The 21,648-nt window shown below is 48.5% G+C and overlaps 1 protein-coding gene across 2 annotated transcripts in view; it reads left to right on the forward strand.

The window, feature by feature from the left end:
• ELK3 (ETS transcription factor ELK3) overlaps positions 1–21,648 on the forward strand; it is a 75,632-nt gene that overhangs the window by 26,758 nt on the left and 27,226 nt on the right. For both annotated transcript variants that reach the window (XM_031000593.3, XM_055357440.2), the window contains exon 2: positions 2,413–2,621. In XM_031000593.3, coding sequence (XP_030856453.1) covers positions 2,415–2,621 — 207 coding nt within the window. In that variant the 5' untranslated portion in view covers positions 2,413–2,414. The remainder of the gene's footprint in view (positions 1–2,412; positions 2,622–21,648) is intronic.

Consider the following 21,648-nt stretch of genomic DNA (forward strand, 5'->3'; position numbering starts at 1 on the left):
ACAGTCACCTAAGGAGAGGGCAGTTGAGAACATTTAACAAGTCTACCATATGGGTTCTCATAAGTCATGCCCAGAACATGGTCTCTGACACATGGGGTTGGATTGCAATGAAAAGTGATTCTGTGATGCCTAAGAAGCTTCGAGGAGGCCAGGCAGGTGGAAATGCTAAGTGTAAAATACATGGATAGATGTTTCTGCTGCCCTCCTGTCCCATTCGGAACGTGATGTCAGTTAAAAGTCGGGGGTGGCGGTGGCCGACCACTTTCCCACCTGGCATGTGAGCAGAGGCCCAGCAGTCCCTTCCCTGCAGACCTCCAAACCCACCGGCAGCCTTCTGCCCTCAGGAGCAGATTCATCTGAGCAGGCACTTAAAGTTTCAAAGATATGTTAAAGCTGACTGACTGACGTGTTTGGCCAAGAAAATCTCAAGAATTTGCGACAACTGTTAGCCGTTCTTAGTGCCAGTGAAGAGAAGAAAGTTGTGGCTCATATCCAAGTCATCAGAAGGGTGGTTCATAGGAGGAGGTGGGACTCGTCTGCTGCCATGCATCCCAGCAAAGTGGGGGCTTGCAAGATTTGTGAGATGCAGAGGTGGTTTTGACCCAGCAATGAAATGACTGTCTTACAGACCATTGTGGTTAATACTGATTTCTGTAAAGAATATCCCCTTTAAAAAGCCCTAAATAAAATGCCTTGTGGGTAATTGGAGAGCACTCCTAGTTTACTTTCCTTTAATTGAGAGGAGTTGTAGGGTTGACAATATTGGTACAAATAACCCTCCCCAAGGCAATTATTCTGGCTTCCAGGTCTCCCAGAGCTGCCCCCTGGGTTGCGGTCACTCCAGGTTCAGTCCCCTGCCCCCGCCCACCAGGACTTCAGTGTCTCCCTCCTATCCAAGGCGATGATCCCTAGCTCTCTGTGCCACTCCCAACAGTTGATCTGGGCAAAGCTTTTGAGGCCAGTCTAACCACCTTTTTCTAAATGTAATGAGGATTGATAACACAAATGGATTATTATTATTATTACTACTTAGAATCAATACCTATTGTCATGAAAGTCCTCAAATGCCTGAGATTGAGAAACTGCCCAGGAGTGGGGAAAAATTTCCTTGAGAAGGCCCTATTTGAGCTGGGTCACAATGGATGAGAAAGAGTTCACCAGGCTCCAAAGCTAAGGAACAGCATTTTAGCCAGAAGAAATAGCATTTAAAAAGTTCACACCAGAGTTGAAGGAAAAGGATAACATTGTATATATAGGTTTTTGTCTCTTCATGGGAGAAATTGCTTTTCCCATCTGTGCATCTGTGATGGTGGGCTTTGACCTGCAGCATGGTGAGTGCCGGGAAAGGGAAGGTCTCTGCAATTGGCAGTGATTGTTCGGTTTCACAAGCATCCACGGACTGGGCAGCTTTGAGCATTGTATGGGTTATCAGAGTGCTGGCAATACAAAATAATCCAGCAAAGTCCCTTCCTTGTGAAGCTCATCATAGTAGGAAAGGCAGTTACACTTAGACATATACCACAACCACAGGAGAGATATTCCAGGCACCTGTGTAAAGTATGGGGTCCAGCATTTTAGTTAGAGACCGACTATATTAGTTCTTTCTCACATTGCTGTAGAGAAATACCCAAGACTGTATAATTTATAAAGAAAAGTGGTTTAATGGGCTCCCAGTTCTGCAGGCTGTACAGGAAGCATGATGCTGGCATCTGCTGGGTTTCTGGGGAGGCCTCAGGAAACCTGCAATCATGGCAGAAGGCAAAAGGGGAGCAGGCGTGTCACATGGCTGGAGCAAGAGCAAGAAAGCGAGGGTCAAGGTGCCACACACTGTTAAGTGACCAGATCTCATGAGAACTCAGTCACTAGCTCAAGTATGGTACCAAGGGGGATGGTGCTAAACCATTCATGAGGAATCCACCCTTAGGATCCAGTCACTTCCCACCAGGCCCCACCTCCAACGCTGGGGATTACAATTCAACATGAGATCTGGGCGGGGCACACATCCAAACTATATCACGGACCCACAAAGAAATTGATGGGATGGGCGGGAATAGACACTTGTGTTAAGTGGGGAACGGTTTGAATGGGGACTCGTTCTGCAAGTGGTCATGTCATTAATCATTGTTCTGCATCATTCCCCATGCATCGCTGTCACTCGTGGGGACATGTGGTGAATAGAGGAGGATCACAGGGCCTCCCTGTAGTTCTGAATTGTGGCTCCTTACAGAAATGCAGCCAGGAAGCTCCTGGTTCAGAGTGGCCCCTTGAGATGGAATTGAAAGCTACTTTTTATTAGGTTCACTGGGGGAAGGAGGGGACAGCTGAGTTGCCCATTCTGAAGCCCCGTCTCTCCCCGCCAAGTTTGGTCGGCATCGTGACCAGCAGCTCTGACCTGGCCTCCTCTCCCTGCAGGTATGGAGAGTGCAATCACGCTGTGGCAGTTCCTGTTGCAGTTGCTGCTGGATCAGAAACATGAGCATTTGATCTGCTGGACCTCGAACGATGGTGAATTCAAGCTCCTCAAAGCAGAAGAAGTGGCCAAGCTGTGGGGACTCCGAAAAAACAAAACAAATATGAACTATGATAAGCTGAGCAGAGCCCTGCGATACTATTATGACAAGGTAAACCCTTGACCTTGCATGGGGCCGTCTTGGGGAGGGTGGAATCCCCTCTGCGTAGTTCACTGATGAAAGAAAATAATAGCGTGCTATGAATCAAGTTAGAAAATAAAATAGGGGCAGTGCATACCTTCTTTTTGGAGAAAAGCTGTGCTGTAGGGATTTTCCCCACCCTCTGGACGCCCTTTGGATATTACTGAGGGTCACATTTTGTTTCTTCTGCATTTTCGTCCGAGTTTGCTGAAGAACTTTGCTCACAATAGAAATGAGATGCAGGCAGGCTCTGGGGCTTTCCTCATGTTGAATTGCTTGAATGACACAATGCGTGTTAAAATCCGGAAAGTCTGTTTATCCTGTCTGGTTTGTGGTTCAATTAAAGGGACCTTACTGGAAGGTGGTAGCTTTGGCAGATTATTTTTTAACAATTCAGTGCCTCAGTATCCTCGTTTATGAAACAGGAATCAGGATAGGAATAATAATAGGAATAGGAATCCTGTCTCAGGATTGTCGTGATGACCGACCGAGCCATTACATGTAAGTACTTAGAACACTGCTAATAGGAATAGGAATCCTGTCTCAGGATTGTCGTGATGACCGACCGAGCCATTACATGTAAGTACTTAGAACACTGCTAATAGGAGTAGGAATCCTGTCTCAGGATTGTGGTGATGACCGACCAAGCCATTGCATGTAAGTACTCAGAACACTGCTTGGTATGTGGTGCTTGCAACTTCATGGGAAACTTCCCTAATTGGAAGAAAAAACATGTTCATTTTTAAGTCATAGAGATGAGGCAGAGTGCTTTGATAAGTGATAATATAGTGTAATTGCCAAAACCAGGACAGTTGGAGTGAGTTTTAATGCATTTCTGGAAGAGCAGTTTTAATGTGCTTGCTAGGGCAAAATTATTGCTGTTTAGGAGAACCATTTCAGGCCTGTAATTGTTAGCCATTTCAGTTTGAATCTGTTGTTGCTGAATATTTAGCCTCTAAGACATAAAGGCATAGAGCCATGATAATGGTAAGCTTTTGTTCTGGTTTTTTGTTCTGGTTTTGTTCATATTAAAAGGTGAATTAAAAACTGATTTAAATATTAGTTCCTGATCTATATTTAGGGTCTGCCGTCTGCCAACCTCTTTGGAATTCAAGACATAAGGATTATACATTTCAGGAAGTAGAGACATCATTAATTATAAAGTGTTCCTTTATATGATCGTAATTGCACGTGATTGTGTCATTGAAATGCTAAAGGTGCTCTCCTTTAATGTAGCAATTAATTAATCCTGACTTACTGCAGAGTCCTACTAAGATATAAAAGCACTTCTTGCAAATTGCACTGTCTGAAAGCCTCGCAGATGGCTTATTGTTTTGCGTGTTTTCCCAGGTTCTAAGTTCTGCAGTGGGAACTGGGGCCGCTGAAGGAAAACACTCCCGTTGCCTGCTGGCAGAGTGCCTAAAAGCTGGGCTTTGAGACTCAAAAAGCATTTTCGTTGTTTTCAATCAAGGTATCAAAAAAAGAAGTCCTCCCTCTGTGTCTGGGACTTGACTCATCTCTTCCCTGGCCTGGGCCTGGGGGCTTAAGGGTTGTGTCTCTTTAGCATGAAGGGTTGTCCTGGGCTGGAAATGACTGCTCACAAAATTAGCAAAGCCATTCCTGTTTAGACTACATCTTATCTCCCTTGGGCAGATTTTAAAATCTCGAGAGAGAGCAGTTTCATAGCCTTCAGTCAACAAGTATGTTCTGGCACTTTCTGTTAGACGTCTAAGGTGCTGTGCTGAGCACTTCTTCCCCTTGTCTCCTTTAAACTTTACAACAACCCCATAGACAGGTGCTGCTGTCATCATCCTCCTTATACACATGAGAACGTGGAGGCTTGGATGAGAAACCTGCCCAGGTGCACACAGCCAGTGAGCAGCAGAGCCCGGATTTGAACCCAGCTGGTCCACCCAGGTTCCCAGCCAAAAGGCACACACACACCCTGCCTTCTGGGCCATTCATTTCCTTTGCCTTTGAGTGTCTTGAGTTCCAGGTAGGCAGTCAGGCTGTCCAAAGGGTATTACAACCTAAGAAGTTTTGTTTATTACCAAGAGCCTCAGGCTGGGCATAGTGCCTCACACCTAATCCCAGCACTTTGGGAGGCTGAGGCAGGAGGATCACTTGAGTCCAGGAGTCTGAGACCAGCCTGGGCAACATGGTGAGACCCTGTCGCAACAAAGAATTAAAAATTAGCCGAGTGTGGAAGTGCATGCCTGTAGTCTCAGCTACTTGGGAGGCTGAGGTGGGAGGATCATTTGAGCCTGGGAGTTTGAGACTGCAGTGAGCTCTGATTGCACCACTGCACTCCAGCTTGGGCAATAGAGGGAGATCCTGTCTCTTAAAAAGAAAAAAAAAAAGGAAAGAAACAAATTCAGTACTGAAAAATCCCAGCAAACGATGTGCATCAGGTAGAGCCCAAGGTCAGGAGTCCAGGTGGCTGGTGTGGCCTGCCTGCCTGCACTGCCCCTTTCTCTCTTGCCAGGCAGAGCATGGGGGCTGGCCACATGACCTTTGAGCAGCCCCAAGCATCAAGCTGGAGCTGGCAGTAAGGGCAGGAGCAGCCTCCTATCCTGTTGTATCATGTAGACTTTGGCCACCAGAAGAAATTGCTCCATGTCTTTCCTTCTACAGATATACCTGTCCACATGCACACACACACACAAGTATACACATACACACCTGTCCACATGCACACATACTTGTCCACATGCACACAGAGATGTCCACATGTGCACACCCATGCCCACATGCACACACAGATGTCCACATGTCCACACAGATGTACACATGTGCACACACATGCCCACATGCACAGATGTCCACATGCGCACACACATATGCACACAGGCACACACACCCACTTGCACATACACATCCACATGCACACGTGGCCGTTGCCATATGCACACACATATGTGCACACACATACATGTACATGTGCACGCATGGCTGGTTAATTCTTGCTTATAAAATGCTCTCAAGTGATGAGCAAGATGGAAAGTTAGACTCTTAATACAGTTTAAAAAGAAAAGGAGAGGGGGAGGAAGATAAGAAAAGAGATGGTTGAGGGAAATGGAGGGGAGAGGAAAAAAAGAGAGGATGGAGAAAGAGGAAGAAGAGGAGGCATGTCAAAAAGAGATGACGAAAACTACACTCTATTTGACATTTTCCGATGACCTCTTTCTTCCTTCCGTTTTGCCAGTGTCACTCTGTGATGATAGGTGTAAGTTGAGTGTGTGCATTGCCCGTCTGTGACCGTTTTCGACTCACAGAAATGGCAGTCTGAAGTGGCTCGGCCTCTCGCTTGAGAGACAGATTGGAGCAGAGTCTTTGTGGATGCGAACCACCTGGGCCACTGCCGTGTGTGCCACCCTGAACTTCAAGCTGCCCTGAACCGTGTGCGTTTCTCAGCGTCACATACAGCTCGGCCTGACCGTTTGCCTTTTAGTGTTCTCTTCCTTCTCGGTGTCCTCCTCCTCTTCCTCACTAACGTTCATCCAGAGCCTTTCAGTGCAGAAATCAGGTAGCTGCTGAACTCGGCAGCTGCGTCCTTTTTCCCATCATCTCTCCTGTCCTTTGCTAGCTGTCATTTCTTCCCTCTTGGCTGCAACTGCACATCCCTGGGTTTGTCCTAATAGGGAATTTTTCCCACTTGAGTAGACAAGCATGAGAATATCATTATTTTTATATGTTATATGTTATATTTTTAGCAGAGAAAAAAGTGGAAAATGTGTGCAAACTTGCAGAAGGCCCCGGAGGAGGGTCGTCCCTGTGCCCATGCAGTCAGGAAGGCCCCGGAGGAGGGTCGTCCCTGTGCCCATGCTGTCAGGAAGGCCCCGGAGGAGGGTCGTCCCTGTGCCCATGCGGTCAGAAAGGCCCCGGAGGAGGGTCATCTCTGTGCCCATGCTGTCAGGTTGGGGCTGAGGCACTTTGATCATTGCTCCTCCTCAGAGTGTTCTTTTCCTCCCCTCTCAGATTATAATAGCGAGGTAGTTACAGAGTGAGCTCCAGCCTAGGTCGTCTGGGTTTGGATCCAGCTCCATGACTGTGGCCGTGTTGCCTAATCTCTCTGAGTCTCAGCTTCCTTTTCTGTACAGTGGGTATAATAGTAGAGTCTACACTGTGGGGCTGTGGTGGGATTCACTGTGTTCACACGTGTGCAGGGCTGAGAACAGGGCCCCAAACAGGGTAGGCACAATGAAGCATGAGTCAGAATAATAATACAGATGACAGTTTCTCTGTCACTAATTTGAACATTGCAGACAGTGCAAAGAAGAAAATTAGAAACTGGGAGGATCACTTGAGTGCAGGAGTTCAAGTCCAGCCTGGGCAACATAGCGAGACCCCTGTCTCTTTTTAAAAAATTTAGCACAATTAAAAAAAAGAAGAAGAGGCCGAGCATGGTGGCTCACGCCTGTAATCCCAGCACTTTTGGGAGGCCAAGGTGGGTGGATCATGAGGTCAAGAGATCAAGACCAGCCTGGCCAACATGGTGAAACCCGTCTCTACTAAAAATACAAAAATTAGCTGGGTGTGGTGGTGCGCACCTGTGGTCCCAGTTACTCCAGAGGCTGAGGCAGGAGAATCGCTTGAACCCGGGAGGCAGAGGTTGCAGTGAGCCGAGATTGCGCCACTGCACTCCAGCCTGGCGACAGAGTGAGACTCTGTGTCAAAAAAAAAAAAAAAAAAAAAAAAAAAAAAAAAAAAAAAAGAAGATCAAAACCTTTGTTGCTACGTTGCTGCTCAGGCACATGGAGATAGGGAAATGCCGGATCTGAGTATTATGGCCCTTTTCGCTTAGGACCTATCAGGAGCAGTTTGTCGTGCTTTTTAATGACTGAAGACAGATGACAGCAGTTTCTTTCCTCAGTTGCTTATTTTCATATATTTAATCTGTTCTGAAAATTCAGCTGTGAAGATGCTTTCTTATTTGAGTGACTCTCCCTCACCGCTCTGAATCAAAGCTCTGGCACTTCTCTGAGCACCTGCAGTTGGAGCCAGTCTCCACCTTCTGGACTGTGTTAGTGACTGGTGGGAGCTTTGTGTCCAGAGCCCTCGAGGTTAAGAGTCCAGCTGTCCCTCAACCTCAGAGTCTCAGTTCACCCATTGGAAAGTGGTGATGGGAACAGCACCCTTCCTTGTCGGACTGTGTGAGGATGGAAAGAGAAGATAAGATGACGCGGATAAGGTGCTTAGCCCAGTATCAGGCACCCACTCAGTGGAGGCTCATCATTCCAGTTATGCGTATTTATAAAACTGACTGTATTATGTCGTAGCTGTCTGTATATAGCTGCCTTCATCGTGGCCTTCTGGATGCACCACTTTTGTCGCTCTGGTACCTCAGACAGGGTCTGGCATGTATTAGTTGCTTAGTAAATGCTAGACGAGTGAACAAATGGATAAAACACTGATGTGTCCCCTACTCAAGTGCACACCATTTATGTCATGAAAGTTGATATTAATGAGTGATAAACTAAAAAATAAAAGTAGTCACTGCTTTTTGTTTATTGTCCCGTAGTTTCCTAGGGCTGCCAGGTCAGATGACCACAAACTGTAGGTGGCTTCAAACAACAGAAATGTGTTGTCTCACAGTTCTGGAGGCCAGATGTCCAGAGCCAGGGTGTCAGCAGAGCTGTGCTCCCTCTGACTCAGGTGGACCCTTTCCTGGCCTCTCCCCAGCCCTGGGCTTGCCAGCAGTCCCTGGCGTGCCTTGGCTTGCAGCAGCCTCACTTGGATCGCTGCCCCCATCATCACATGACATTCTCCCCATTCTGTGTGTCCAGATTTTCCTTTTTTTTTTTTTGAGACAGTCTTGCTCTGTCGCCCAGGCTGGAGTGCAATGGCATGGTCTCAGCTCACTGCAAACTCTGCCTCCCAGGTTCAAGGGAGTCTCCTGCCTCAGCCTCCTGAGTAGCTGGGACTACAGGCATGTGCCACCACACCTGGCGAATTTTTGTGTTTTTAGTAGAGATGGGGTTTCAATATGTTGGCCAGGCTGGTTTTGAACTCCTGATCTTGTGATCTGCCCACCTCGTCCTCCCAAAGTGCTGGGATTACAGGCGTGAGCCACCGTGCCTGGCCGATTTTCCTCTTCTTATGAGGATACCGGTCATTGGATTAGGGCCCACCTTAATGCATTATGACCTCATCTTAACTTGGTTACGTCTGTAAAGACCCCTTTCTAAATAAGGTCCTAGTCACAGCTATTGGGGATTAGGACATCAGCATAGTTTGGGGAAGGACAAAATTCACTCTGTAACACCTCCATATACAGTCATGTACCACATAATGTTCTGGTCCACAGTGGGCCACATATATAACAGCGGTCCCATAAGACTATAATTCCATATTTTTACTGTACGTTTTGTACGTTTAGATACGTTGAGATACATACATACTTACTATTATATTGCAGTTGCCTACATACAGTATTCAGTACAGTAACGTGCTGTACAGGTTTGTAGCCTAAGAGCATAGAGCATAGCCTTGGTGTGTGATAGGCTAGACCCTCCAGGTTTGTGCAAGTACATGCTATGATGCTCGCACAACAACGAAATTGCCCAGCGACACATTTCTCAGAACGTAGCCTCATCGTTAAGTGATGCATGACTGTATTTCAGACACTGCTGGGCTTTTTGTTTAGATTTTTCAAAATTACACTTAAAAGGAGAGTGTTGGTTTCCCTCTATAAGTGATGGTTCGATTCAGCAAATCCTAAAAGGAAACTGCTCCCCATGACAGGCACAGCACCTAGATTCTGCAGCAGGTATAAATACTAGACTCTGTGACAGGTGTGACACTAGAATCAAAGACACATCGCTGAGCCAAGTCCCCAGGGTGGAGACAGGTCCACCCAAGAGGAGTCCTGCCTTGGAGGGATTCAGAGTTGCTGGGAATTGAGCAGCTCTCTGGCCTCGAAGTGCACATGATTTTAATAGATGACTTAAATGGGAAGAAAAGGCGACCCTGGGGGCGCCAATCCCGGATTGGCAGTGCTGGGATCGGAGGCTCTGATCACTGTGCTCAGAGGCTCCTTCCTGCATCTGCAGTTGTGCGGAGTGCGCGTGACGCAGGTGTGGGGAAAGTCTGGAGGGCCAGGGTTCCGCATCCGAGCTCCGCCAGGGAACTGCTTTCCCCGGTTAAGCTTTTGTAGAGGCTGTGGGGCAAACCCAATTAGAATTCCAAGAAAGGAGTGATGCCCCATCCAGGGAGCGGCATGTTTTGCAACCTGGGTATGGATGAAAGGCCCCTGTTTCATTTGAGAAACACACAGGTCATGGGAGGCGCCTGTGGCTGAGCCCGTGAGGGGCAGAAACCAGAGTCCGTAGAGGCCTAAACAGGACATTTAACTGAGGCCTGGGCATTTTACACTTCCTCTCTGTCAAACAGCTTTTTCCCTTGGTCTTGTTTTAAGCCCTAGGAGATAGGTTTGTTACTGTAGTTCTGATGGTGTGAATTTTTGGATGTTTTTTTTTTTTCCTTAGGTTTAAACTGAGTCTTCCAGAAGGTACTTTTATAACCTGATGTAACAGTAAGGATCTTTTTCAGAGATTTTATTAACAAGCTAACAAGTCTTTCACTCCTTAACATCAGACAGATGGACCCTTCATCTTAGAGTAGAGAAGAGCGGGGCCAATGCCCAGAGCATTTCTGTCACTGGCCCTGACAACTGCCAGGCACCTTATGGGTCAAGCCTGAGGGGCAGGAATTCCTGCTGGGATTCACAGCATTCACCACTTCTTGAATAAGGCTTTTCTTTGGAGACACAGTTTCACTCCTGTTGGCCAGACTGGAGTGCAGTGGCGCGATCTCAGCTCACTGCAACCTCTGCCTCCCAGGTTCAAGTGATTCTCCTGCCTCAGCCTCCCGAGTAGCTGGGATTACAGGTGCGTCCCACCATTCCCAGCTAGGTTTTGTATTTTTAGTAGAGATGGGATTTCACCAGACTAGTCTCGAACTCCTGACCTCAGGTGATCTGCTCGCCTCGGCCTCCCAAAGCGCTGGGATTGCAGGCATGAGCCACATCACCTGGCCTAGGGTTTTTAATTATACATCCACCTCCAGTTGACACAGCCTCTTCTTTCACCTCTGCCTTTTCCTCAGCCATCCAGCCATCCCTTTGGAAACATACCTCCTTCCTCCTGAGGGGCTCAGCAGCTGGTCTGGGAGACAGACAGGAAACCAATTTTAGTAGAGAACCCCGTGTAAAGTGCTGGCATGGCCAATGCTGGGGCCTTCTGGGAGAGCAGGGAGGGATGCAGAGGCAGAGGGAAGGCCTCCGGAGGTCAAGACACTTGATCTGGATCTTAAGGAATGAGAATGAGTTTACCCGGCTGAAAAAAGTTAGAAGGGATATACCAAGAAGGGAACATTGTGAGTAAAGGCAGGGACGTGTGGATGAGTTTGACCTTTCAAGCAGAGTATCTTGGGAGTGAGGGCAAGATGTGGTTGGAAAAGTGAGTGGGGAATGGAGTGTGGAGTATATCATGCTAAAGGGTTGGAACTCTGTGGTGAGAGCCAATGAAGAGTTAAAAGCTGGCCGGGCGCGGTGGCTCACGCCTGTAATCCCAGCACTTTGGGAGGCCAAGGTGGGTGGATCACGAGGTCAGGAGATCGAGACCATTCTGGCCAACATGGTGAAAACCCCATCTCTACTAAAAATACAAAAATTAGCTGGGCATGGTGGTGTACGCCTATAAATCCCAGCTACTCAGGAGGCTGAGGCAGGAGAATTGCTTGAACCTGGGAGGTGGAGGTTGCAGTGGGCCGAGATCACATCACTGCACTGCAGCCTGGGCAACTGAGCAAGGCTCCATCTCAAAAAAATAAATAAATAAAAATAGATTTAAAAAAAAGTTAAAAACAGGAGATGGGGGAGGGGGCGGGGAATGCTCACACCTGTAATCCCAGTACTTTGGGAGGCCAAGATGAGAAGATTGCTTGAACCCAGGAGTTTTGAGACCAGCCTGGGCAATATAGTGAGGCCTTGTTTCTACAAAAACAAACAAAAAAAAACCCCCAAGAACCAAAAAACTAATTATAACAGATGAGCAAAAATGACAAAAAATTAGCTGGGCATGGTTGTGCGCACCTGTAGTCCTACTTACTGGGGAGGCTGAGGCAGGAGGATCACTTGAGCCCAGGAAGTAGAGGCTGCAGTGAGCTCTTACTGTATGACTGCACTCCAGCCTCGGCAACAGAGTGAAAGAGCAAAACTCTGTCTCTTAAAAAAGCAAGAGAGTGCTATGAGCAGATTTCCATTTTAGAAATAAAAATCTGTGTCTCCTCTTACTGTTCTTGGCATGGATCGTTTTACACCCAACCATACAGCCTTGATCTTTCTGGCCAGGTACCATGAATCTATTTCTCTCTGCTGGCCGAGTTGGCCCTATCACACCTTCAGCATGAGGTGGAGAGGGAAAAAGGATGGGCTCTGGTATCCCCATAAGGTGGGCAACTGTCTTTTGCTCACGAAAAGCTGAAGACACGGGTTCTTTCTGTTGTTGCAGAAGGAGACCTGGAAGCTTTCACAACCCCTCATCCTCTTCCGTCCAGCAGACCTTTTGTCCTTGCTGGCGGTGAACATTCAACCCCGGGGGAGGCTGAAAGCTCTGCTGGCTCCCTTCTCATCAAGAGAGGAAAATGGTGATAGGATGAAAAATCCTCCCGTCTCCACAGCAACCTCTTAGCTTAGCCTCACAATGTACTGAACAATCTTTACTTAATTGGAAGGGATTTCGGGGAGAACAGTCAAGACAAAGTCATTGGCAACCTATTCCTGGAATTAGAACGCATCACCTTCTTAACTTAATTGGATAATTCATTTTAAATTGGGCGTGCAATCACGACAAGAAAATGTTAGTATTAATAATACATATCTGAGATCAACTGCCTCTCCCAAGAAACCTGGCCCTGGTGGAATTCTTTAATTCCTCCAAAATAAATTTTGCAAAGATAAAATGATGTTGTCAAAGTGGAGAAGGAACAAACACCCAGCAGGCATTCATATCCCACAACTTTCTAGAACACCTCTGTTGGTCATGGAATGTTAGGGAAGACCTGGACTCCCTTTGGGGTGTTTTATCGATCGAGAGGGCCCTCTGTGCCCGGCCCTGGGTGTGAGTGTTGAGGGCCTGGTGTGTTTTGTTGAGTGTCTTTCTTTCCTACCATAGCAGCTATTCAGATGGTTGGAAGCATAACAGATGGCAATGGGCTATTGCCTGGGGGCGCAGGGGATGACCAGGGCCTCTCTCGCAAGCTTGGGTCCTGGAAGCTGCTTAGAGACCTGTGGAGTGGCTGAACCGCCTCATGGAGGTCTTCCAATCTGGTCACATTGTGCCGGGAGATGGCAGCTGGTATCAGGGTACCAGGCTGCTGGGAGCAGGGGGCTGCGTGTTGACTGAAGGTGCTGCCTGTCTTGCACGTGCTTCCAGGCCAGCTTCCCTGTGGCACTCAGTGTTCCCCCAAAATAGGGCAGTTGCTAAGAAACAGGGATGAGCCAGAGGCCCGGGAGCGCCGTCAACACTGTGTTGATGAGGATGCTTCTGCGCCAGGGGCTCGGCTGCCAAAGCTCCCGCGGCCTTGCCAGATCCACTTACGTCAGGCTGTTGCCCAAGCCCACACCGAGTCTGCGTTTGCCAGCATGAGCGTTCCTGCTTCTGGGATTTGAGCTGCAGGAAAATTTAGTGGTTGTGTAGACAAACTCACAAAAACTCCAACATTCACAGCATAGCACCCACCACCCGCCGTCCACCCACGCCTCAGCTGCTCCTCTGCACGGCCTCTCCCCCACCCCTGCCTGTGCTGCTCCACGGCTCTTCTCAGTTCCTACCCCAAATTTGTAACATAAAAAAGAGATGCTTACGTGTGTGCAGCATTTTGTTTTAAGCCAGGCACTGTGCTAGGTATTTTTACATTTATTAGCTTATTTTCCAATTTGTGATGCACCAGTGCTGGTGGTCGATATTGAGCCCATTTTAGAGGTGGGGATGCTGAGTCTCCAAGAGGTGTAAGTCACGGACTCAAGACGCAGCAGCAGGGCGGTGGCAGAGCTTTCACACTAGTTGACCCCCAAGGCCCATGCCTGGGCTTCCAAAGCTGGAGGGCGACACAGCTCCAGAGCCCTGGGCCCAGACTTGAGTCCTGTATGCCCAGTACTGCTGATGATTACCCCAAGGGCAGCCAGGGAGGAGAGACAGGCCCCCGGTATTTTTTAATTGAAATGACAGTGGAAAAACTGCTGGCAAGATTATCTGAGTCAGCTGAAAATGTGAGTTTGAGTGGCCCCAGAATACCCCACGCTTCCAGAAGACGCTTCCTACGGAAAGTACTGGAGCGTGGCACTCCTCTGCGTGTGCGCCTCCCAGCTCTCGGCGGCCTCCAGGAAGGAGTCCAAGCTCCCTTCACCATCTCACCCCAACCCAACTGCCTTCCCTGCACCCCCACAGCTGCCCCCCACCCCAGCATCTTCTCAGGCCCCCTTCTTCCCCCTGCCCTTCCTGCCTGGCTCACTCCTGGCCACCCTTCAGACTCCTCTCTGTGCCTCCTCCAGCTGGCGCCTCACTTGGTGATGGCCGTGTTTGTTCCACGGCCCCTCCCAGAGGGACTTGGTTTCTCCTGCTGTCATTGCGTCTCCCTTACGGGGCCGCATGCTGGGTTTTCTTACCATTTCCTGCATCCTGCAGAGCCGAGGGCGTGGCAGCACCAATCAAGTGTAGTAGGAATGAGTAAGAAACAAGCATCCTTCTCCATGGCACAGAAGGGAGTCTGTCACCTTGGAAAGTCACTCAAGAGAGGATCCAAGAAAGCGTCTTGCCCTACCTACCCCTCCTTTAGCAAGTGAGGATCCTCGAGGGGAGGGGAGTTTCCAAGTCAACTGGTGACAAAGCCAGGATGAGAAGACACTCCCAGACCACCTGTGGCTAATGACACACACTGCCCTGCCATGCCATCTGCCAGCGCTGGAGGTGGCCACTCAACACAGGAAGGTCAAGGTCAGTATTAGCAGCTCCCCCACCCAGCAGGGGAAAGGGAAAGACTTGCATTGGGGAGCAGTTTTATTTATCTTTATTTATTTATTATTAATTATTTTTAGATGGAGTCTTGCTCTGTCACCCAGGCTGAAGTGCAGTGGTGAGATTTTAGTTCACTGCAACCTCCACCTCCTGGGTTCGAGCAATTCTCCTGCCTCAGCCTCCTGAGTAGCTGGGACTATAGGTGTGCCACCATACCCGGCTAATTTTTGTATTTTTAGTAGAGATGGGGTTTCACCATGTTGGCCAGGCTGGTCTCGAACCTCTGACCTCAGTTGATCCACCTGCCTTGGCCTCCCAAACTGCTGGGATTACAGGTGTAAGCCACCACCCTGCCTGAGCAGCTTTGTGTTCTATGTTATTAACACTTAAAAGGCCTTTGAATAAAAGTACCCTTGAGTGTTTAAGGAGAGCCAGGAGGGAGACAGGACTCCAGGTCCAGCCAGCAGCGGCGCCCAGCCAAGAAGGCAGGGAGAAAAATGCTGTGAACGTCCAGTCGAAGCCTCCCGGGTTGGGGTGGCCTGCCAGGCCAGCAAGCCAGCACTTTTCACTAGCACCCTCAGGGTGCCACGTGTACTCAGGCAGCAGGGATGAAGAGCGCCTCAACTTCAGGCTGGCCAAATTTGGTGAGATAGTTCACGCTGCAGTTTACCAGTGCCAGAAAGCAAAGAAACCTCAACCCAAACCACAAGAAAACCTCTCCCGGGAGCCGACAGAGTCGGCCTGTTCAGAGACAGAGTTCCAGCCTTTGTTGGCAGCACGTCATTCTTAGAAGTCTGGAATGGGTGTGAGTGGGTGTGTACGTGTGTGTGTGCACACACTCCAAAGTTCGGCTTTGCACAAGGGACAGCCCAGGCTCCACCTAACCCGGTGCCTGTACCATCGCAGTGGGAAGGGCTAGTTGCACCCCAGTGGCGGCCCCAGGCTGTGCCTCCTCTGCCTCGCTGAACAGAGACAATTTTAAGAAAGGGGTGTATTAGTTTCCCAGGGCTGCTGTAACAAATGACCCCAAACCTGGTGGCTCAAAACAATAGAAATGTATTCTCTGAAGGTTTTGGAAGCCAGAAGTGTGAAATCCAGGTATCTGCAGGGCCCCGCTCCCTCTGAAGGCCCTAGGGAAGAATCCCCCCTTCCTCTTCCGGCTTCTTGTGGGCTCCAGCCACCCTCGGTGTTCCTTGACTTGGAGCTGCCTCACTCCAGTCTCTGCCTCCACGTCCCATGACCTTCCCTGTGTGTGTCTTTCTGTGTCTTCATGAGGACAGAAGCCATTGATTTCAGTGCCTACCCCAAATCCAGGATGATTCTGTGTCGACATCTTTAACCAATTACATCTGTAAGAACCCTGCTTCCAAATCAGATCACATTCTAAGGTCCTTGGTGGACATGAATTTGGCAGGGACATTAAACTCACTGCAGCGGTGGGTGGGGGAAGATTGCCTTGGTGAGAAGCAGCTCAGGTTTATGGGTCAGAGGAGCCCTTTCATAAGATGCTCTTAAATAGCTGGGTGTGGCGGCTCACGCTTGTCATCCCAGTACTTTGGGAGGCCGAGGTGAGAGGATCGTTTGAGCCCGTGAGTCCAGGATCATAAGATGCTCTTTAGTGGGGGTGGGTGTGAGGTGAGCCTGCCCCCCAGACATTTGTAGCAGAGTCTCTTATGGCCAGCTGACTGCTCACTGTCCCCTCTGCTTCAATGGCAGAGACAGAGCAGAGGCAGGGGATGTCACACCGCATCCAAGCCACTGAGGGGCACTTCAAGGACAGAAGCCCGCTTCACTCCTTCTCCATTCCTCAGAGCCTGGCATGGGGCCACCCATAGGAGAGTGTGTATTCAGTGTTCACTGAAAGCCAGGTGTGGTGGCTTGAACCTATAGTCCAGCTACTTGGGAGGCTGAGGCAAGAGGACCGCTTGAGCCCAGGAGCTCCAGGCTGCCGTGTGTAACAGTCATGCCTATGAATAGCCACTGTACTCCAGCCTGGGCAATGCCAGCAAGACCCCATCTCTAAAAAACAAAAACAATGTTTGCTGAAAGAATGTTTGCTTGTCGGAGAGATACAGTAACTACTTGTTCTAACTTTGGAGAAAGGACACTTCGGGTTTCATGTCAGGAAGGAGTGAGTCAGACTGTGGTCTGGATGGGAACCCAAAAGCAGGAGTTGAAGAAAATGTGTTGGCCAGGAAGCCGCGGCCTGGAGATACTCCTCTGCTACTTGTGGGTGTTGTGAACTCAGCTGGGAGCCTCGGGTCTCACATCTGTGAAGTGGGTATCAAAGCATTGTGAGGCTAACATGAGATTGTGTGTGAGCCTTCTGTAAACTGTAAAGTGAGGTGCCCACCCAAGCAATTTTCCTGGAAGGCAGAATAAAACGAAAAGTGTGATATAATGAGCAGTGTGTACGATTAGATTATTGCACGCTAAGCAAGATTCACTGGGTGAGGGTCATGTTGTAAGGACCTGTGTGAGTGAGGCACTGACTGCGTTGAGTCTTTAGAAAAAATTAGCCCATGGGGTATTATTCCCGTTTTAGGGGTGAGCAAACTGAGCCCCGTGTAGATGTTCAGTAACTTTCCCAAGGTCATAGTAAGCAGAGAGGCTGGAATTCAAACCCAGATCTGTTCACCCCAGCACTGGGTCCACATGACTTCTGGCCCGTCAAGGCTCCTGGCCTGTGCCCTTGTGTGAGCTGCTGCTGGGCACGGGCCTGGAGACAGCCGGGGGAGCTTGGCAGTGGGTGCCATCACTGGGCTGTATATGGTGGACACGAGTTTCCTGTTGTCTTCCTGTCACCCTCGTCCCTTGGATGGCATGCCACTTATAGTTTGGCTGCTCATGTCCAGTCTGCTGCACTGGGAGTGCTGGGTCCCCCGTGCCTCGTGTTAGGGTGTCCCTCCAAAGCAGGCACCTTCTCTACCCTGTGGATTGGCAGAGGCAGTTCTATTTCTAGGTAATGAACGGACCTTACGGAAGATTGGTCTCTTCCGCCCGAAGAGCTAGAAATAACCGTTCTCAAGCAAGGCCCATGCTTTCTCAGCACAGAGCTGGTTTTCCCAGGCACTCTGCAGTTAACCCCACTATTACTCTGGAATGCAGAGACCCCTTGGCCCTGACGGATTTACTTTAGTAGCAGCCTCTGCTTCCAAATGCAGCTGCTTTCTGGAAGAGGGTGTGGTGTAGTGGAACAGAAATGGCTTAGGTCTTGGCACTAGATACAATTGGGTTCAAACTTCGGCTCCACCAGTTACAAGCTGTGTGACCTTGGGCTAGTCAGCTTTTTAGTTCCTATTTCTTTCCCTTAAAAAGTCTTAATTTGACAAGTAATACATATCAAATATACATTCTTTAATGTGAAAATACACATAAGCAAAAAGAAATATGAAAAATCACTGTTAAATTTTAGTATACATCTTTTAAGATTAATTTTTCTACCTCCTTTTATTTACACATATATGCATATATACAGTAGAAGACATAAATATATATGCAATAGAACATTTTTAAAATAATGGAATTATTCATACTGTTTTTTTTTTCCACCTAATGTATATTTAAAGGTATGGGGAAGTGTTAGCAATGTCGTGTCCCCTGAAATAGCTACGTGGTATTCCATTGTATGGCTCTCCCAATATTTAACCTACCCCCAGGTGGCGGACAGTTGGATATAACCTCGCTGTCCAGGGGGACCTTGGCTTCTCCATCTCTGCAATGGGATAACAGTGCCCGTCCTGCAAGGCAGCTGTGTGTGCTCAGCATGCAGCTGGCCCTCATAAATGCTGGCTTCTTTCTTTGTCCTTTCTCTGCACTGGTTCCTTTCATGTAGGGTATCTACCATGATAAAATGAGTGTGCCCCAAATAAATGCATTGTCTCGTGTGTCTGCTCAGCACCTGAACTGGTTCCTGCCTCGGGTCTTGCTGACAAGTGCGCAGGGCCAGCAGCTTCCCGTTGGCCTCTCCCAGGAACCCTGAGCAGAGGCCTGAGCCCAAGCAGACGCTGCAAGGCTGCTCTTCTCCCTCCCAGTCTGGGCAGCATGGTTTCTGCTCTGAGAAGCCGCCGGGAGCAGTTGAGATGAGCTGGGTGCCTGGTTAGTGTCTGCACCACCTTTCGGGGCCTGACGTGTGGCGTCTCGCCTGTAGGCTGCGGCCAGCATCTAAGCGGAGCACTTGGATCCAGCAGTTATTCACATCTGCGGCTCCCTGTGTCCCCCTCCTAGAACCTCCCCACAACCCCCAAATTAATTGGATTGTGTAAGGTTTTCGTCACAGTGGATGTCAAGTGCTGGCCGTGTTAGGCACAATATAATATAAGCCTTGTATCTATTTCTTGTCTGAACCTAACTAAATAAAAACATCATGTTTCCCTGCTCAGTTGAGATATGTAAACCAGATGTAATTCTGCCTGCTGTGCAACTGATCATGTTACCCAGAACTTTGGACAAAGCTAGCAGAATATGCACAGCCTTCTATGAGGGTTAATTTTGTCTATTAAATTGTCATTAGGGCTGACACAGGGTGATATTTATGTTTTGTTCTGTTTTTGCTTAAATGGGAGTGTAAAAATGATGATAATACTAATAGCTAGTATATGTTATGGGGCTTGTCATGCATGGATGCATCGGGCGTTCTGATAGAAGCTGTATATGGATGTCTCATTCAGTCCCATGAGGCAGATGGATCAGTCCCCATTTTATACATGAGAAACTGAGGCATTGAACTCAGGCAGTGACTCTGGAGCCTCTCCTTTTAATCCCTGCAGCAGCCTTTGTGATAGGGTCAAGTGGGTATTTATTGGAAAGGTCCCCTGCTCTGTCCCCCTTACCCAGTGCAGGGGTTAAGAAGGGCCTGTTTGTTAGGAAGAGTCTTCAGCACAACCGATCCTGCTTGCTTACTGAGCTGCTGACATTTCTCAGTTTTGAGAACGAGGTAGGAGAGTTGCAGAATCAGAGGGCAGGAGCGCAGTGTTTCCAGGGTGCCCTGAAATGGCAGAGGATCCAGGGGCCAGACCAGAATGACGAGGAACTCGCCACAGGCCTGGCTGCTCGCGAGGAGGAAAACGGAAGATCAGATAACAAGACTAAGCACGTGAACTCCAGATGCATAACCTTGGATCAAAATTGGGGCGCCAGACCAGAGTGGGTGGACAGACACATGCAGCAAATATTTGCCACGTAAATGGATGGGTGAAATTATGGCTCATTAAGCTCTCACGGGAGGTGTGAGGTTGTATGTAGCATGTGGAGTTTGCATATGGCCTCTAGTATCTGCCTGGGAGTTTTCAGTTTAAAAATGCCAGCAAAGAAGAACAAGCAGGTATATGTATGGGATACACCCATGGGGAGCTTTAACCAGCCTAAGAATGAGCCGTGGAAAATTGTGTCTTTCATGCCTGTGGCTTTATGCCTGGGTCAGTTCTCCTTATAGTTGGTAATTCATTCAACAAACATTTAGTTAACTCATTTAAATATAATCCTAATAACATCATCAAGAAGGTAAATCTAATTCCATATGCATCTTTTCATTACCTAGCACTGCATATGCTTTTTTTAAATTACAAAACTTATCGAAATATTTCTCATCTATCTACTATTTGAGATTATTTACACAGACTCCTTCCTCTTCAAAGGGCAGAGTGGAGCGTTTGTGTGTGTGTGTGTACATATGTAAACACACTGTGGACAGCCATACCTGTTCTTATAGGTATGCCTGTAACCTGTCAGGGTAACAGACAGCACTGAAATGGAAATGGAAATATGACCTGCTCTCTTGGCATTTTCTATGCAGTTAAAGTGAAATAATTGAGGGATCCTGTCACGAGATCCTGTCATGGGCTGCTGTCATGGGATGCCTTGGTCCCCAGAGGTGGCTGGTGAGTTGGGAAGGGTTCTTCTGCACAGGTCTGCCCGGAATCCTGTCCCAAAGGGACGACTTGCCCTTTAGGCTACTACTGCATTCTCAAAATGGCAACTTGGATGGGGTGAGGGATTAATTTTGGTATCTGGTCCTCCTCTTTTGCCTGGAAGTGCCACTGGGCTCTGTTTTAAGGGGATGTTGCTTTTTCCTTTCACCAAAATTGGTCCCATCCTTGCTGCCCGTAACCTCACATGGAATGCCTGCCGGGCAAAGAGGCAGCCCTTTTGCAAATACGTATTTAATGGGAAATTACAAAGAGACTGGTCCCACCCGTGTAAGAGGGAAGCGGATGTGTGTAACACTCTAAAACCATGCTGGAGATGCACTCAGCTCCACCCGACACAGACCAGCATCGCTCAGGTTACCAGGCAACTGTGAGCAACAAATACTTGTGAGTCTGGGATTGAAGGGGGTGGAAACCAGACTTTTTCTAAATATCCTCATCACTTACCATAATAAGAGCCCTTACCCAAGTGTGCTTGTGTCCCGGGCTGCGTAAGTTGGCCTGAATCTTGTGTCACCCTTCATAGTAGCCAAGACCTCAGAAGTCAGATTGCCTGGGTACCATCTGTTCTCTCCAGGTACAAGCTTCCAACAGTGTATAATTTATACTTTCCGAGCCTCAGCTTGCTTATCTCCAAAATGGGGATAATAATCATTCCGGTCTCTAAGAGGATTGAGTGAGTTGATGGTTGTCAGGTTCTTAGAAGATAGCCTGACAAATAATACGTGCTCAGCACATACTAGCTTGTATTATTCCTGACACTGAGTCTTCTCAGCAAACTGTCTTGGAAGGAAACTTCCCTCTGGAAGCCACAGAGAGATCGTCAAACATACATGGCGCTGCTTCTGGGGGCAGCCCTGGAAGATAAGGAAGAAGGGGCTGTCAGTGCAGCTGCAGGGACACACGTCCTCTGAGCCCAGGTTGTTCCTAATCCTCCAGCCGTGGGCACCGCTGTGGGGGGCTTTCCTTACCAGCTCCCCTCGTCTAGCAGATGTCCCCGGTGCTGAGTCACTGGGCTGCACTGCTCTGACCCACTTACTGTACCCGACCCTG

The sequence above is a fragment of the Gorilla gorilla genome, chromosome 10 (assembly GCF_029281585.2).
Source record: "Gorilla gorilla gorilla isolate KB3781 chromosome 10, NHGRI_mGorGor1-v2.1_pri, whole genome shotgun sequence".
In the NCBI taxonomy this organism is placed as follows: Eukaryota; Metazoa; Chordata; class Mammalia; order Primates; family Hominidae; genus Gorilla; species Gorilla gorilla.